Raw genomic sequence first — 14,907 nt, 5'->3', positions numbered from 1 at the left:
AACTTCCCACACTGAGGATCCATTAAAAATCCTGATTAGAATCAATAACAGAAGCTCATTGTCGACCTACTGCAGTCCCACTTTGACGTACGTTATATTTTCATACTGAAACTAAACAAAAAAAACATCATTTGATCCTTTTTTATTGTTAAATCTTTTAAATCCACTGGTTAAATGGACGTTCCAGTGGGAGTTGCACAGTAGCAGCCCACATTTGGGATCCACTAACTTGTTTTTTTTCTTGTAATTTCCAGGTTGTGACTGACAAACCTGTTGGTGTCGAGCTGCTTTGGGTAAAAACGACGCTCACACCAAACTTTTCTTTAAATCCACATCATTCTGGATTCATTGGTTTGTTTGGTTTGGTGTCTCTGTTGTTGTTTGACCTGCAGGTTTATTCCTAGCACATTTAGGATAATAAGGATAATAAAGATATAATAATAATAAGTTATGATTAAAGCTTTTTTTTTCTCTTATTATAGGTGAATGTGTGAGACCCCAGACCACACAGAATAAAAATGCCTCCCTCTAGTGGACGTCCAGCAAAACAGCACCTCAGTTTTATTTTATTTTATCATCAGGTGTGTCAGAAACTCAAAATACAGCACAACCAGGAGTAAAAACCAAATCTGCATTGAATAACAAATGTGTGCATATATTACATTTATCACTTGTGCTTCCATATTTATCTTATCGCTCGGAAATGTGGGGAAATGCTGTAAAACAAACATAGATCCTATGATTAAACTACAGAAAAGGGCAATAAGAATAATTAATAAAGCAGGATTCTGTCATCTGACTAATGAACTATTTATCAAATCGAATATATTAAAATTTACAGACATAGTTAAGTAAAATTTTGAGTGATTTTCTATTTTGTGAACGAGGAGATTCCCGTCATTCTTTAAATTAAGAAATAGTCGATATAACTAAGAGGTTTGTTTGTTGTGAATCGAGTAAAATAAGAGCTAACGTGAGGCAAAGATGTGTCTGGAATGAGCTCGATAATGAATTTAAGTGAATGAAAACACTTTAAAACATGCATTTATTCAAACATTTACATTGTTGTAGGTTTATATGAGTCAGGACGTCTGCGTTTAAGCCTGAAAAACTGTAAAGATGACTTGGAATTTAGCTGATTTATACCCAGACTTTTTTATTTTTCAGAGTTGTACGGCCTTACTGACAGGATTTTGCAATAAAAGGCACCAAAAACTCGAGAATTCCCAAGAATGTATCAGTCCTATCAGTGTAAATTTACATACAGTATTGAAACCAACTTTTATTTCTGACAAAATTCCAAATTGCATGTGTTTATTTGCTTCTCTGCACTGAGCAAAAGCCTCATTACTTAAATCCCTCAAATCCTACATTCCTTTCACATGTAAATTCCAGAGATTTAACAGATTGTCATATTTAAAGTTACATTTATCCTATTCTTATATTTCTCATGTCTTATTGTATTTATTTGTAAATGGACAGCACATATTGATGAACGTCTTCAGTCTCTGAGGTTGATGTCAGACAATCGCACAAAAGCAGATGTCACACAGCAGCAGCAAAAATAAAAATATAATTCACAGAGACATATTTGGCTCTTGAACAGACTCTGTTTTAAATCTTTTGAGGAGTCTGTCCACGTGGAGAGACTCGTACATGAGCAGCAGAAGATCCACGACCAAAACAGACCCAAAAGAACCAAAAGAACCAAAAGAACCAAAAGAACCAAAAGAACCAAAAGAACCAAAAGAAGTGTCTCTAAACAGAACCACTCGCTCCTGGTCTTTGAGTTTATTTTACCACAAAATCAAAAAATCTGCATATTCTATTGTTTTGTGTATTTATAATTAGAGAGATTTGTGTCTAATCCCTCTCCAAAGGACATCTCACTCTGAGGACTAAACCAGGACTAAACCAGGACTAAACATGGACTAAACCAGGACTAAACCAGGACTAAACCAGGACTAAACCAGGACTAAACATGGACTAAACCAGGACTAAACCAGGACTAAACCAGGACTAAACCAGGACTAAACCAGGACTAAACCAGGACTAAACATGGACTAAACCAGGACTAAACCAGGACTAAACCAGGACTAAACCAGGACTAAAACAGGACTAAACCAGGCCTGGTCTGCATGTGACTGAAAGGATTTGATTCTGCCTCTTCTCTTTTAATTTTCATTTTATAGTGATGATTATTTATGTGATTTTAATGTCTTTTTTATTCTTTAAAACACTTTGAATTACCTTGTGGACAGATTGTGCTGTACAAATAAACTTGTCTTATCTAATACCTTGAGTTTTTCACATTTTGTTTTCATAAAATGGAGTTTTATGTTTGTAGACCTGAGTATGTTTGACTGGGGAAAGTAAATTGAAATGTTCACAGTATTATTATGAATGAAAAGCATGGATATATTTGATTATGCACAAATATTCTCTTACAGAAATGAAAATCTGAGAGGTATTAACCACATTATTGAAGAAATATGTCACAGATTAGAAAAACTGGTGAGAGAAATAGTGAAAATCATTACAGAACTAAAGTTTTTAACCTACATGTTTGATTTATGATTCTGCAGGGCCCATGAAATCTTGTAAAATCCGTTTTGATTAAATGATCGATCTGTTTTGATTGATCAGTTCACACAGAGACAGTCACGGCGGAGGAGCAGCTGACCCCCGCAGACCCACGTGTGGCCCTCGGCTCCAGGTCCAGGGCCCCCGGGGGTTTCACGCTCATTACACTGCTTCAATGGGTTTAACCATGAGCCCCAAACCCGTGACGGTCATGAGGAGCGTGAGCCCGTTCTCCAGACGCAGATGAACAGTGGACCTGCACAGAGCGTCCTGGACCTGCACCGACTCTCCACATCTGTGAACGAGCTGCTTTCTGCTGGTAAGACCTTCACTTTTGTCCATTTTTAAGTCACTACTGTGCACAAATGTAAAAATCAGGACGTCAGGTGTTTCCAAGCTGCAGACAGGACTTAATATTTGATCTGTAAAGCTGCAGAGTTTTAGTGTGAGGCAATTTTCAGACTTTTTAGGTGCAGAATATCACAAACAGATCTGCTAAAACCTCACTATAAACTATCTAGGCAAGGAAAAGTTTATCTGTACTGCACGATTTGACCATAAAATAAGAGTTTAACAGAATAAGAAAGACATTAACATCACAATACAACAAATCAAAACGTAAAGAATCATCAGAAAATTCATATTAAAGGACAGTTTGAGCCTGGATTTAAACATTGTCCACCATCTTTTGTAAGTCTACTGTAACAGACGGAGCTACAAATGCAAAGTTATTATTAAATTCAGTGTTTAATCTTGATTTTTACAGGCCCATAGCTGGTTTTAGTTTTGTCAAATTATAGTCCTGGTGCAGTTTGAAGTGTACAAAGTGATACAGATGTAAAAGATCCCTGCGCTCGTGTGATTTCACTCATTAATTTAACCTCGACAGCACTGAGCAGGACTGTAAATGTTTTGAAATGTTGCTGTGATGTTGTGATTCTCTTTTCCAGACTTGATGAGGTGTAACCGCACGGACGGGATGCCTCGTGGAGATTTCAACATCTATTTTGCCAGTGGCAGAGGAGGATTCGTCCGAGCTGAGGAGTACGTCTGTTTTATTGCGCTGAGTGGATGTTTGTCTGTCTGTCGTTCTGATTTTTTTTATTTTTTTTGATGATATTGTCTCGATCAGGGCTGTAGGCATCGCTCTGCTGGTCATCATCTTGGCTGCTCTTCTTCTTCTGGGATGCTGGTACTTTAAAAAGAGGAACGGCTACAAAATACTTGGAGTAAGATTGCAATTTAATACTCGACAGATTCACGATTGCTTCACGGTTTGTGGTTATCATTAAACTTCTTCGACGACAGGGCACAAGATCAGGATCTCCAGGTTTTACCAGAGCGTACTCGGAACCAGGAGCGTCGGGGGAGAACAAGATGGGCCTCACTGACTTTGGGAGCTTCAGGAATGTGGTGAGATCTGGTCCCGTATCTTCGCTTAAAAACTCCACTTCATTTTATAATCGTTGCACTTCCCTTGGCAGCTTTTGAGCACAGGCCTAAGGCTCCGAGCACAGCACAGACATGTGAGTGTGATGTAACAAAAGAGCTTATTGTCCGCAGCAGGTTCAAAACAGGACCAGCCCGTTATGAGGCACTGGACTGCAGCAAACAGATCGGGCCCATCGTGGAGTTTCAACAGTGATCCCTGCTTTTCTTTTGTATTTTATAATTCAGTGCAATTCCTCAGCCATCCAAGCCAATTAAATCATCTTTTTTAAGTATAATATGGATTTAAATAGCCTAAAGTTGTCAAAATTCCATTACTAATCAATATTAAAACATTTATAGAAACTCGATACTCTTCTGAATAAGTTGCCTATTTAACCCGAATAAAAAAACCTATATTCTCTTGGACTTAAAGAGCTCTATTAACGCAAATGTGCTTCTGACTTTTCCCCAGGTTCCAAATGCTCCTCCTGCGTATGAAAAGATCTCGTCTGGACCGCTGCCTCCTCCGTACTCGCCTTGAACCACTTCTTGCTTAAGGACATTTTGAAAAGACTGCATTAATTAGTTGTCAGCACATTTAAAAGTTGAACAAATAGAGCCAGCATGCCAATACATCCATTAACGTGTTTATTGTGTTATTCTATAAATAACAAAAACCGGTTCCACCTTTAGAGACAGTAGCAGTGTTTTATTTTGATGCACATTTCCATTTCGCCTTTGTCCAATGAAAATGTACCAAATATTCCTAAAATACATATAATAAAATAAATAAATGAAACCATTTAATTGCATTGTAGTACAAACTGACCTGACTGTTTCAATCTATGAAGTGTCTCACAGTAAATAGAGGAACAATGTACATTAGAAGATCTACAAATCTGAAGCAGCGTGTCTGATCTACGATTAAGGACCACGAAGGACAGTGTGATCATGATTAAAATGTACAGGAATTGTGGCCTTAAAATAATCACAAAAAGTCTTAACATTCAATTCCAAAAGCTACATTAAACGCAGTATAAAACACAGTCTCCAGTCCGCCGTCGTTCACATCAGTCCACTGACGTTTGTACTTTGCTGACCTATAAAAATTGAAAGCAGAAAGCGTGGCACTCCTGGTAAGTATAAGGTGCATCAGCAGATCATTTAATTGTCAAATTTAGAGTCCATCTGTGAAGGTTGTGACGGCAAATCCTCAGTCTGAAGTGCAGCAGCTGAAATCAAGAGTCCAGATGGCGTTTCTGGCAAAGTGGACGTGGCCTTGCACTGACCTGAACTCAAAACAGAGGCATCAGGGCTAATCAGCAGCTCCGACGTTACGGGACAGTGCATCTCTAAGAATGAAGTCTGCTCTAAGTGCTTTTCCATTGCCGGATTGGTCACAATGACAGGACAGTGAGTGGGACTTTTCCTGTGAGGGAGTGAGCGAGCTGCAGTGTCACATGTGCCGCTGTTCGATTCACCTTTCACATTCCCTCCAGAACATGGCAGCGTCCGTGTCCCTGGGCTCGCAGCTGGTGGGACGCTGTGAGTTTGTGCAATCGTTGAGACTGGATGTGCCGCTGTATGTTCTTGTTTTTTAACTGCTAAGCTGCCGAGTCCCATGTGCATTAAAGCAGTCGACGTAGAGCTAGAAATGGATGCAACTCTTATGGTTTGATGCTGGGATGGGACTGGTGAAGCTACGGATATGGACAGACCTTTATTCATCTGAGCGGGAGACGGCAAACCCTGTGAGCACGGAGTGGACGCAGCTCTGAGCAGATGTGCAGGATCGGTTTTAATCGGTTGGATAAAAACAGCAGATGATAATACCGGTGGTGGTAAATTGGGCAAAGAGAGGCCCACTGAAGCCGTAGAGGTCGTCAAACATTCAGATCTGAAGGATGAGCCGACAGCAGACGCACTGGTCAACACAGAGGAAACCACGGGCAGTAGACTTGGAAAAGTGGACACTATGGAGGCTCCTTCTGTTGGTCTTCCAGTGTTAGCAGTCTGCAAAAATGGAGAATTTGCTGCTGTGTCAATTTGATTAACTACCACTGCATTGTTTGGGCTGTGTATTCTGGGTGCTGTGATTATGGGACTAGGAGCTTGTCCTGCGCAGGAAACAGCTGGTGTGCATGCTACATAAGAAGATCTAATAGCTGGTAAACCAGGCAGCCTGGCTGAGGGCTGGAGCAGCACCTGGCCTTTGTTTACTCCTTGAAGTGGTACAGTCTCTTCTGTTTTAACACTTGAACCAGGCACTTGTGGTGCATGACCTGAAATGACAAGAACGTGGCTGCCTGGACCTAAACCTTGGGGTGGGACCACAAAATGAGCATTATTTAGAACAATACGTGTCCCGCCTGCTAGGCGCGTTGAAGTGTTGATAACTATTTGCCTTTGGACTGAGTTTGTAAGAGATGTTTGTGATGACGTAGTTGTAGGTTTAGTTAATAAACCTTTGGCAATATCAGGGACTTCAGTCGATCTGGGCATGTCAGAAGAATCTTCAGGTCTAGGGAAACAAAGTGGTGGCGATAAAGAGGTTTTGTCGAAATGTCCAGTTGCATTTGACACAGACAGGTTTTTTAGAGGCTTGTGTTTTAGGCTCAGAGCTGAGATTGGACTTGGGGTGGTTTGCGATGTTGTGGGATGAACTTTTGAGTTGCTGGACCACATTAAGTTCTTAGAAATATCTGCTGACAAAGACTTGGTGCTAGGACAAGTTACATTTCTTGGTTGAGAATTCACAGTTATGGAAGAAAAGCCCAGGTGCTTTAAGCTTGAACGTGATGTGGCAGGAGCAGGAGAAGTGGAAATTCCATTTGAATTTGTGAAGACAGTTTGTGCTGTAGTTGTTACTACTTCTTTTGTATCGCAGCATTTGGTTGATGATTGTGTGTTCTGTGGGATGGTGGTGGCAATCACGCACGGGAACTTGACAGGATCTGTAGAGGTTCCTGTAGAATTAAATATAAGAAATGTTACATTCCTTTTTAATGCCATGAGTTTGTTTGTCAAAATGTACAAAATGAAATAAAAAAATACACACCTGAAAATAGAAAAGAACCCTTGTCCTTGGGGACGGAGACAGAGTTGACAGAGCTCGTCTGGACACCCAGTGGAGAGGATGAAGCTGATGAAGTCATGGCTTGTGTTGCTCCTACCGTAGGCTGCTTCGTGTTGGCACATTGTACAGGGATCAGAGGTGACTTTGCTGTAGTGGTTTGCTGGTTTAGAAACATGGACGAAGTGGGAAGTGTTTTGGTGCAAGAAACTTTGACATCCTGGGCAGAAGGCGGGCTGATTAAAATGAATTTGGCAACATGTGATCCATTATCTGCATGTGTTTGATTGAGACGAGGCTGGTTGATGAGCTCTGCTGCTGTCAGACTGGGGGGTGTAATAAAGTTACTGAGTGCTGGGTTGGCATTTTTCACCACAGTCAGAGGACATGACACTGCAGTTTTGCCACAGTTTGATGTGGATGTGTAGACACTTGAACCAGTGAGTCCTTGAGTCTTTGTAGTACTTGAATACTTGCTCACTTCTTGATTGAGGGAGACACTGGGTGTTTCAGGACCTGTTTGGACTGTTGGCCCAGTACTTGCTGTTGATACTGAGCCAGACTGACCAGTATTAGGAGAAAAAACAGAGGACGTTTTGGAAACAAGTAAGGCTTGGAACTGAGGTGAAATTGTTATGACTGGACCTTTGGAAAAACCAACAGTGTGATCTGTAGATTTTTGTACTTTGACAATCCCTGTGTTGCCTCCTCTGGTTGTGACAAGGATTGACTGTGATTCTCTGATACACACAGTCTTCAGTTCTTGTTTAGAGTCTGTAGACTTTGAAATACTCAAAGGAGCAGTGATATCATGAAGGGAACACTGAGGTGCACTAGGCTGAACATCACAATGCTGTGTCACTTTGGACCTTGCATTACTAATTGCACTCGGTTGTGACCTGAAGAAACTGTGAATATTACTGGAACAAACACTGGCCTCTGTCAGTCCAGTATTTTTTGAGGGAGGCACTTGCTGAACAAGGGTTCCACTTTCAGGAATGGTAAAACCAGCCACATTGGTAGATGTGCATAACGTAGAATCTATTTCACTTGAAATGATGTCTTTAGACTGCTGCTGTGATAAAGTCACTTCTTTATCTGTACTGTGGAGGATATTCGGATTCAGAAATACAACTTGCTGTGGTTCCATTTCTTTACATTTCAGATTTGAGCTGGAGGTGCCAACAAGAGGATTCTGTTCTTTATGAACAGTGTAAGAGACTTGTTTTTGTGAAGAATTCTGCGGAGGACCAGATGAACAGTTCAACTTGGACAGATTGGTGTCTCCAGTGGAGACCACAGTTCCTTTACTGTCGATTTCTAGATGATCAGCCGGCTGTTTCATTAAAGTCACTTTGTTCCCAACACTTTTGGCCAGTAGGGTCGGGATGGGTGTGTAGCTTTTGGGTTGTCCACTTACAGAATGGAGGACACTCGGTTTTGACAATGGAATGGTTTGTTTCTGAGAAGAGAAGGAATCACTGGATTGATGATTTAGCTCAGATCTATTTGTATTCTTAAGGGAGTAATCCAAGTTGCCAGACAGAAGCTGCTTTGGGCAATTATGACTTTTGTGAGTCACAGGAACATCTGCAGACGGCTCAGTGGACAAATCCTTTACAGTTCCTGAAAGAGTGAAAAGACTTGATAAATCAACTCATTCAAACGACCAAAAATCGCAGGAGGATCAAAGGGAGATTTTAAAAAGGAAATAGTTGTAAAAAGTATGTATTATAAAAAGTACATTAGAATTGTTAATTTCTGTCCGTCCACATTCTCAAATCAAATTAGATCTATTAATTCACACACACACATGCTGTTGGGTTTGGTGCTTTTGGGACATTACATTCATTTTCTGGAGCCTGATCCTAACCGTAACCATAATTATTCACTGATATTAAAGGATTTACCTCATGGGCGCCAGACTTTTGGCCCCCTATGAAGCAAGCACGTCTCTATAGAGTGATGTGAATAAATAAATTAAATACTTAAATAAAAGACAGTTTGAGCCCCATGAGTCAAACATAATGTGTGAGTGTGTCTTTGTTCCCAAGCCTCTGGTTGTAACAGGATCAGCGTTACCTCCAAGTCCCCGGGGAAGTACGTGTTCTGGATCTACATGTCCTGATTGATGGCATTGTTCAAACAGCAAACCCAGTTCTCCTTCATTATCTGATGATGACGATGATGAAGAAGAAGACATGGACTCCTCACGCACAAAGTTGCTATAATCTGGATGACTTCTGAAGACCTCAAATTCCTTCTTTAAACGTAGCCTGAATTAAATGAAAGAAGCATAAACATAAAACCAGTGGAGATTAAAATGAGCTATAAATGACATTATCTTTATACCTGTTTCGTTGATGTGCTTTGATTAGTTTCGGTTCCCAGGGAGTGAGCTCATTCAGTAATCTGATCAATGTGCTGTGAAGATCTTTGACTGATTCTCGTCTGCCGTACCACAGACTCTGCGTATGACATTTAAATACATCTGTGACTTTACTCGTTGCACAATACCTACACAATAGGAAACAAAAAAACAAAAAAAACACCTACCATTTTCCTCTTTGTGCTCTCTAGATCGTCAAGCTCATCCTCGGTCTTATTAATTAACTCTCGTAAATCATCGAGGTTGGTGCATATCAACTACAAATGGACAAATAAAATACAAACAAACATGCACATTTGTACGATATTTTAATAATCGTTTACCTTAAAAGATGGTCCAGGATGTGGCTCGTTTATTTTCTTGGAGAGAGTAGGAGCTTTACCTGCCACAAAATATTACACAATGAAATAATCGAATTCTAACAACAACAAAAACATGCTTCACCCACTTTCTGCGCGTTTTCTCTTCTTGTTTTTCCTCTTGATAGCAGTGTTTGACTCTGAAGGCTTGGGAGTTTTAGCACGACAGCGCCTCCTGTCTACTGGCTGCCTCTGCTCAGGTTTTACGCGTGAAAGCAGTTCTCGTTCCTTCTTTTTTCTCCACTTTTTGTTCTTTGTCGAGATTTTGTCATTCACGTCCTTCTCACAAAACGTTCGAGTGTGTTCTGTGGACATCTGCGTTCTGTGGAGCTCTGAGGATCCACAGCAGCTTTGACACGGCTCAATCTTCACAGGACTGTTTCTGTTTTTACAGCAACGTTGTCTTTGGTCTCCTAGTACAGCACTTGTTTCAATACTTAGTTTTCGTAATGGGGACCCGGTTACGGAGCCTGTGGGTGACCTTCCTGTATAGCAGTGTTCCTCATCACTGAGACAAAGCTTGTGCGTGGACTCACTTCTTTGTAATGGACACAAACTGCCCATTTCATTCTTTAGTCTTTTAGATTTAAGATCAAACTCAGATTTTTCCTCTGTTAAAATGTGTTTTCTAATAAGTCCTTTAATTGGTGAAGAGTTAGTGTGTGGCTCCACTTTACATTCATCACCAGAGTCTTCGTCGTTTGATATTTGAATGTGCTCCCTTGGTTTTGGTCGCCAAGAACGGCATCTGTCCACATCTGATTCAATAGTTTCTACTTTATATGTTTTGTACAGTTCCTCTTTAACTGTTTTATCATCAAAACTGTCCCTATAAACGTCACTACTGCTTTTAGTGACAGAAGGCATCTCTTCCTCTAATCTGTGCAGTAATTCAACCTTTTCCACCAAAACTGAAGGAAAGGGAAAGTTTGGGGGTGCACTGGGACTTTGACGGTAAATCCTCAGATCTGCTCCACAAAAGTGTGGAAAGTGTATATAGGCATTCTCTTTGCTGTCATAACCCAAAATGGACTCCCTACATTCATGAATGGGCTGGGCCAGAACAGCCATTTGTATATCCCTCTGTGTTTCATACACATGGTCACACAAGCCCTTGAGAAGCCAAACACGCTGGTAAAAGGGCAGCATGTGAAAGGCTTTAGCCTCCAAAGGGCTGCTTTTTCCAAGGACACTAAAAAACTGATGGCACAAACCAAGGTGCTCAGCGCGAGCCGTCTGATCATGAGACGAACCCACAGACTGAAACCAAGTCCTAACCCTTTGCCTGAGCTCGGACTCCCAGCGTCTGTATGGCAGAACTGGGCGACGGTGCAAAGTGGACCTCCTCTGTGGTTGACAAAGCAAGGAAGACATAATTTTGGACAAGAGAATGCTGCAGCGAGGCATCAGGAGACACCGCTCCAGCTCAAAAAAGACGATCTCCGGGAGGTTAAGTGCACTCTGAGCCAAACAGAGAAAGTGTCCAATCGCTGGCAGCTCCCAAAGTGTCTCCACATTGTGAGGGAAAGCCTGAGACAACAAGTTCTGCTCCCACTCATCCATCTCTTTGGCTGATATTTCTTCTGCCTCTTTCTTCTCAAGTTCACGCTGTCTGTGAAGAGGAAAATATACATTCATTTTCTAGTAATGCAAGATTGCGCTCACAACTATATATTTGCAGTAATGACCCACTTTTTCTCTTCCCTGGCCCTTTGCTGCTCTTCCACCCTCAAAGTTTGTACCATAATAGACTCATGTCCACCGACTGTCAGTGTTTTTATACTCCGAGTGTGTCTCCGCCTCGTGGACGATGAGGACGCTGGTTCCTCTCCAACACCAAACCGTCCTTTTGACGTCACAACAAGAGTTGTTTTTTCACGCAATTTCCTGAGCATTAGAAAAGTATGATTTCCATAATATGAATCACAACATTAAAATAAAGATTTTGTATGTTTTCCATTAGAAAATCTAGCATTGTTTTATGAGATTATTTTGATTATTATGGTGTTTTTATTTACGTCAACAATGTACTGTTCAACCAGATTATTTTAAGTTAAGAAACACTAAAATACAACTGATTATTACTGACCTGGAAAGTAGTGTTAACTTTTGCTCTAGCATTATTTCCAATTTCTGTGCCTGTTTCGACAGCCAATGATCAACGCCATGGTAGCGATAACAGTTCTCCAACATTAGTCTGAAGTCCGCGACAAACTCTGTAATGGTCTCATATTCTTGATGGATAAACTTTTCTTCCATTCTGTGTAGGCACATGGACTGTCTGACATTAACCGGGTACCTGTTACAGACCCCTCCTGAGCCACATTGTGTTTCCTCGTCCTGATTTACTGTTGGATTCCAGAATGGGCTGGTCATGACTTTGTGTTTCTCTGTGAGGAATTCACTGAATATTCTATAGGCTTGCTGGACCTCATAGTTAATTTCTTCTTTAACAGAATTGGTGTTTGAAGAAATACAGACTTCTGGCAGCGAGATGTCACTATTTGAGAACTCGGACATGCCGTCGTTGCTGAGTGCAAAGTGGTCGTCCTCAGTAAAAACACCTCCACTGTCATCATGACAGTGTAAAGTCTCAGCTCCGTGGCTCCCATCACTGTGATCTTCAGGGAGGACACTTGTGGTCCATTTGGGGTTTGAAATGTCCAGAGCTTGAGCTTGGTCAGTACTGTCAGCAGATATTTCATCTGTCACTGAGGATTGATCCATGTTTTAGGCACCTGAAGAAGCAAAGAGCTTTAATCAGATGTGTTTCAGTGTCAAAGACTGGTATAATTAATATTAAACGCTGAGTTCACGTCACATTTTGAAAGTTTGAGTTGGCTAGTACAAAATAACAAAAAAAAAATGATGAAGATCTAACAAGTCCAAGCTTTTCTCCAAATGAAAATATCTGTTATCTTTAGATTTAGGCCAAAAAAACATGTTGTATTTAGCCAATGTAAACTGAAAATCTCTCATATAGAAGAGTCTCACAGACAGAGGGACAGTTTGACAGAGGGACAGTTTGACAGAGGGACAGTTTGACAGAGGGACAGTTTGACAGTTTAACAGAGGGACAGTTTGACAGAGGGACAGTTTAACAGTTTGACAGAGGGACAGTTTAACAGTGGGACAGTTTGACAGGGGGACAGTTTAACAGTTTGACAGAGGGACAGTTTAATAGTTTGACAAAGGGACAGTTTGACAGAGGGACAGTTTAACAGAGGGACAGTTTAATAGTTTGACACAGGGACAGTTGAACAGTTTAACAGAGGGACAGTTTGACAGAGGGACAATTTAACAGTTTGACAGAGGGACAGTTTGACAGTTTAACAGAGGGACAGTTTGACAGAGGGACAATTTAACAGTTTGACAGAGGGACAGTTGAACAGTTTAACAGAGGGACAGTTTGACAGAGGGACAATTTAACAGTTTGACAGAGGGACAGTTTAGTTTACATCTTCTCACCTTGTTGTCTGCTTCTTTAGACAGTATCCTGTTCTTTAGCAGATTAGCATCCACAGCAGCTAGCTAGCCGTGTTAGCATGCTAATGTGTGGGTCTGGGGCCCCCAGACACTGCCATGGCGAATAAAATGTGGCAGCAAAAGGTCCAAGTCCAGCAGACAAAATCCTGCGCAGAAATCTCATCTCGGCAAAGATTTGAGAGAAAAACAGAAGAAGAGTGAATGAGCGTCCGAGGCATTGTGCGGCTAACAGTTAGCTTTAACACAGCCACTTTAACTGCCGAAAACAAGACAAGTTTTACTTTGACTGTTTTATTTGGTGCCAACAGTGTGAAGCAGTGTTCATTTCCTTAACATAGAGGTTTGTTCTTAAAGCCCAGAGCCATTATTCAGACAGACCGAGCTGCGCATGCGCCGTGGCGTCTCCATGTTCAGACAGGACCGAGCTGCGCATGCGCAGTGATGTCTCCAAATGGGGGTCTTTTATTTTTCTCCCTCTTCCTTTTTCTCGGTTCTGTCGCTTTCTACTTTCTAACTTTTTTCTCTTGTAGTGTTTCTGTGTTTTTAAGTTGCGAACCTTCGAAAAAAACAGCATTCTAACATGAACAAATATTCAGCCAACGTACACAGCTGCAGTTAGGACAGGCCGACAGTTTGCCTGTTTGGACCCGTGTATCGTTTATGTTAATGTGCCACAAGGGGGCGTCCTGGTACTGTACACACGGGACTATACAGCGCCCCCTATCGTGAGTGAGCTGTGGACCCTAAGCTTTAAGTCTAAAGCTGCACTTTGTTATTTTTCTGGTGCATGAGGCACCTGCTTAGCAGCAATGTTCCACAGTATGACAGCTTCTATCTGATTATTGCCATGGAGATAAATGACACCATCTGCCAGTTAAGCTGTGGAGAGGCAAGCCACAGTAAGAATTCATGTCTTTACCAAACCACATCATAAATGCAACAAAGTTTAAGTGTCATTTTGTGGAACATTACAGACAAAGCAGCAGACTACATCTCCATGGAGACGAGCCGGTGGCACACCCCTCAACAGTAATAGTTTTGTTTTGTTTTTTACAGTAGTAAATGTATTGCAAGCATTCTGTTTGGTCCATAATGTGTTTTTCCATTTACGTTTATGCAGGCAAAGTAATACATTCATTTTTAATCCTGCTATTGGATGCCATGATGTTTGTGTCCTCATTCTCCAGACAGTGGCTATTCTTCATTTTAGTCCTCATTTTTGCCTTCACTGTTTATAATCTATAAAAGGCACCACAGCAGCGATGTTAGCCTCATTTAAACTACTTCACTCTTGTGAAATATTGAAGCTATGGCGCCTTATTAGCTCCTATAACACATTTAACATCATGACCCAACAGCAGCCTACAGAACAAAACAAGAATTTAATCTGGTTTTATTTGAATGGAATTGTTTTTCTTCAGGAAAATGCAGCAGATAATTGTGTACAATCCATATGTAAACTAGATGTCTAGGATTCTGAAAGGTCTATGCCAGGGGTGTCCAAACATTCACCAAGGAAAATCATTTTGAAACAAGCAGAGGACTAAAGACTAGAAGCCAATACAGTGGATCATTCAGATGGGTGC

General features: G+C 41.0%; 2 protein-coding genes across 2 annotated transcripts; one reads left to right on the top strand and one right to left on the bottom strand.

The window, feature by feature from the left end:
- The first annotated feature begins 2,834 nt into the window (after positions 1-2,834).
- On the top strand, positions 2,835-4,744 carry mlana (melan-A). Its single transcript, XM_033989764.2, has 5 exons — positions 2,835-2,902; positions 3,534-3,627; positions 3,716-3,812; positions 3,892-3,996; positions 4,487-4,744. Exons 2-5 carry the CDS (start codon positions 3,539-3,541, stop codon positions 4,553-4,555), a joined length of 360 nt encoding a protein of 119 aa, XP_033845655.1. The 5' UTR covers positions 2,835-2,902; positions 3,534-3,538; the 3' UTR covers positions 4,556-4,744.
- LOC117392094 (uncharacterized protein KIAA2026-like) lies at positions 4,703-13,758 on the bottom strand. Its single transcript, XM_033990074.2, has 10 exons — positions 13,304-13,758; positions 11,925-12,573; positions 11,528-11,722; positions 9,925-11,447; positions 9,800-9,858; positions 9,644-9,733; positions 9,440-9,555; positions 9,170-9,363; positions 7,073-8,713; positions 4,703-6,980 (listed from the first exon to the last, which is right to left on the bottom strand). Exons 2-10 carry the CDS (start codon positions 12,560-12,562, stop codon positions 5,179-5,181), a joined length of 6,258 nt encoding a protein of 2,085 aa, XP_033845965.1. The 5' UTR covers positions 12,563-12,573; positions 13,304-13,758; the 3' UTR covers positions 4,703-5,178.
- Between the last annotated feature and the right edge of the window lie 1,149 nt (positions 13,759-14,907).

The sequence above is a fragment of the Periophthalmus magnuspinnatus genome, chromosome 23 (genome assembly GCF_009829125.3).
Source record: "Periophthalmus magnuspinnatus isolate fPerMag1 chromosome 23, fPerMag1.2.pri, whole genome shotgun sequence".
NCBI classification, from domain to species: domain Eukaryota; kingdom Metazoa; phylum Chordata; class Actinopteri; order Gobiiformes; family Gobiidae; genus Periophthalmus; species Periophthalmus magnuspinnatus.
Note: the sequence above shows the minus strand (reverse complement) of the source record. Positions and strands in the feature narration are given on the sequence as shown.

What these genes read in the sequence shown, in the direction of transcription:
- mlana (XM_033989764.2), top strand. Translation starts at nt 3,539, where the DNA reads ATGAGGTGTAACCGCACGGACGGGATGCCTCGTGGAGATTTCAACATC. An exon ending in ACGGCTACAAAATACTTGGA is followed by an intron (nt 3,813 to 3,891) that starts GTAAGATTGCAA and finishes CTTCGACGACAG; the next exon opens with GGCACAAGATCAGGATCTCC. An exon ending in TTGGGAGCTTCAGGAATGTG is followed by an intron (nt 3,997 to 4,486) that starts GTGAGATCTGGT and finishes ACTTTTCCCCAG; the next exon opens with GTTCCAAATGCTCCTCCTGC.
- LOC117392094 (XM_033990074.2), bottom strand. Translation starts at nt 12,562, where the DNA reads ATGGATCAATCCTCAGTGACAGATGAAATATCTGCTGACAGTACTGAC. An exon ending in ATCCTGGACCATCTTTTAAG is followed by an intron (nt 9,734 to 9,799) that starts GTAAACGATTAT and finishes GTCCATTTGTAG; the next exon opens with TTGATATGCACCAACCTCGA. An exon ending in GGGTTCTTTTCTATTTTCAG is followed by an intron (nt 6,981 to 7,072) that starts GTGTGTATTTTT and finishes TTAATTCTACAG; the next exon opens with GAACCTCTACAGATCCTGTC.